The 2701-nt window shown below is 34.8% G+C and overlaps 1 protein-coding gene across 2 annotated transcripts in view; it reads left to right on the top strand.

Annotated features, from left to right (window-relative positions):
* Positions 1 to 2701, top strand: part of LOC108754987 (serine/threonine-protein kinase 32A) — a 27730-nt gene that overhangs the window by 23818 nt on the left and 1211 nt on the right. For both annotated transcript variants that reach the window (XM_018497684.1, XM_018497683.1), the window contains exons 7-8: positions 314 to 480; positions 1154 to 1434. In XM_018497684.1, coding sequence (XP_018353186.1) covers positions 314 to 480; positions 1154 to 1434 — 448 coding nt within the window. The remainder of the gene's footprint in view (positions 1 to 313; positions 481 to 1153; positions 1435 to 2701) is intronic.

Raw genomic sequence — 2701 nt, 5'->3', positions numbered from 1 at the left:
TATTATTCTTATAAACTGTTTCTGCTGATTCTTTATTCAACTCATACGCTTACGTAGCTTTTACTTTGCGAATCAAAGAAAGGTTCTTGATCTTTAAGTGAAAGCTGCGTCTTCACATCAAGATATTGCGCGGTATCAAGAGAGATTCATGTCTAGAGAAAAAGGGTCACATTTCAAAAAGAATAACGAGCCTCCTTTGTTTTCATGCATCAGTTCAAATCTATCTTTTGTGTCTACTTTAAACTCGGAGCCGCTCTCGCGAATAACGTGACCGGTACGCTTTCTTGCATTTCTTCTTTTTAACACGGATCAGCCCCGGAGATTTACATGTGTTCGTGTGAGGAATATGGTGTCCTCGGCTACGGATTCGCGGTGGACTGGTGGAGTCTGGGAATTCTCGCTTGGGAGACCCTAGCCATGGAGAGACCGTATCCACTTCACTCCACAACGTCCAACAGGGAGGCTCTGAGGATCTTGAAGGTAAGATATAAGAAATGTAACAAAAGAAATAAAAAAAAGTTAATTGATGTGAGATAAAAAGAAAGTGCGTCGCGTGACTCTTCATTTCCTCTTTCCACCTTGTCCAAAGTTACGAGGTACAAGTAAACTTTTTTTAACCATCCTGAGTAACACGTGTACTAGCTATTAATTAAGATTACATCATGTCTCAGCTGTAACGTTAATTAAGGACTTGTTATGAGCGCGTCGTTGGAACGACACGTGCCATGATGTGTTACAGTGTTCTGCCCTGTACGTCCATCCGCTTGCGTAACACGAGCATTTTAACATGTAACATTCTAATTCTGAATAATTCCGAAAGTAAATACATGGGATATACAACGTGACATATTATGTATTACAGTATGTAGGATCTTGGAATTACGTGCGTGATTATGAAATTAATCTAGGTCTTTTTAATTGGAGATAATCAGGATTGTTAATCCTTGAAGGATTATCTATCAATAGTTTATTAAAGAAAAAAAAAGAAACATTTTATAGTGCTTCTTTTTATGAAACAGTTTTATATAATAAAGGAAACATGTTTTGAGATCTTGAATCTTACTGCCTCCAGTTTTCACAACAAATGTTCGGTTATGCTTACTTTTACGATACGAAAAGGTACTTGTATGATACGAAATACTCCGTTTTTCAGGAGGAAAGGCCGGTACTCTCACACTGGAGCTCGTCGATACGCGATCTCCTGGACCGCTTGTTAACTCTTGGGCCGAGCGCCCGAGTGTCGTGCCTGAAAGAACTGAAGCAGGCGAAAGCGATGAGAGATTTGGACTTTGACAAAGTGCTGAACAAGCAGATAAAGCCGCGTTTCACCCCGCCGAAGGATCACCTGAATTGTGATCCCACCTTCGAGCTCGAGGAAATGATAATCGAAACGAAACCGCTGCACAAGAAGAAGAAACGCCTGGCTAAACAGAGGTCGGTTACTTTTCGCGATCATCGTTCTTTTATTATTAAATCGAGCGAAAATTGTACTGACGAAAATAACGACACGGGTTGTCAATGAAAATTAATACTTAATTTATTTTTAATGTAAAACACATCCAGAATATTTGTATCTAGAAAAATAATAAGACAAAAGGTGTGTTCGCATTAATACATTAAATACGAATTTTCAGTAAAACCATTTATCGTTCTCAGAGGATTGCGGCCAATGAAAATAGGATTTTTACCGTAAAATCTGTGATAATCACAGCTGTCGTGTGCTGCAAGATATTTTAAAATTTTCTACATTTTGTATTGATATTTCTGGGAAAAGAAATATCCTTTCTGAAGTAAAGCTCGTGTCTAGTATTCTTATATATAACGGAAAGGCTCCTATTATGAGATACCGAGTTCATTTTGGATACTGTTAGAAGTGGACATAATAAAAAGAAATAATAGATCATTTGAAAGGAAATTTAATAAGTTGTAAGATAATGTTATATAAAATTTAATTCAAATTTCATTTTTTTTTTTAAATTAAAGAAATGTAAAAAGTGAGCAAATCGCAATCAAAAAATTGTGCCCCTAATTTGAGATGCTCCGAGAAATTGATAGTGGAGTGAGAAAGTATATTAGTATTGCAATTAAAAAACTTAATTTAATGTTTCTAAAATACAAATAAACACAGCCAGCGTGCACGAAAAATGAGCATGCGATAGATTATATCCAGAATTTATCTTCAGATAGGTCGAATCAAGCATCGCAGAAATAGGCATTCGACATTTATTCCGGTCTTTTTTATTATTGTATAATAATATTTATACTTTAACAACGATTTTTACTATAACATAGAAGCATGGATTATTTTATATTAGAAATATCCTGAGTATCTCATATTACATTTTCCACATCTTATGGTTTTACGATCATTAAATCTAACTTCTGTAATTAAACAATTCAACATGTCCCGTATTTTTCTATTAGTATGACCTTACTCTATCACTATATGAAGAATTTTATTGCCAAATATTTATTTTTATTAAATAATAAATATGGTTTAAAGGCTCTCAATGAAACTTGAAGACATACAAATTTTAAAATCTTGTTTTACAATGACTACAGGCATGAACTTTCTACTAAATAATTTTTAATCCAAGAGCAATAAATTTATGATGGAACCAATAGATAGCGTTTATTAGTTCAGCAGAAACGCCGCTATCTCATAATAGGCGGCTCCTTTATATTCAGAATCATAGTATAT

The sequence above is a fragment of the Trachymyrmex septentrionalis genome, unplaced genomic scaffold (assembly GCF_001594115.1).
Source record: "Trachymyrmex septentrionalis isolate Tsep2-gDNA-1 unplaced genomic scaffold, Tsep1.0 scaffold83, whole genome shotgun sequence".
Lineage (NCBI taxonomy): Eukaryota > Metazoa > Arthropoda > Insecta > Hymenoptera > Formicidae > Trachymyrmex > Trachymyrmex septentrionalis.
The sequence above is the reverse complement of the archived record's forward strand: the minus strand, read 5'-3'. Positions and strand labels throughout refer to the sequence as shown.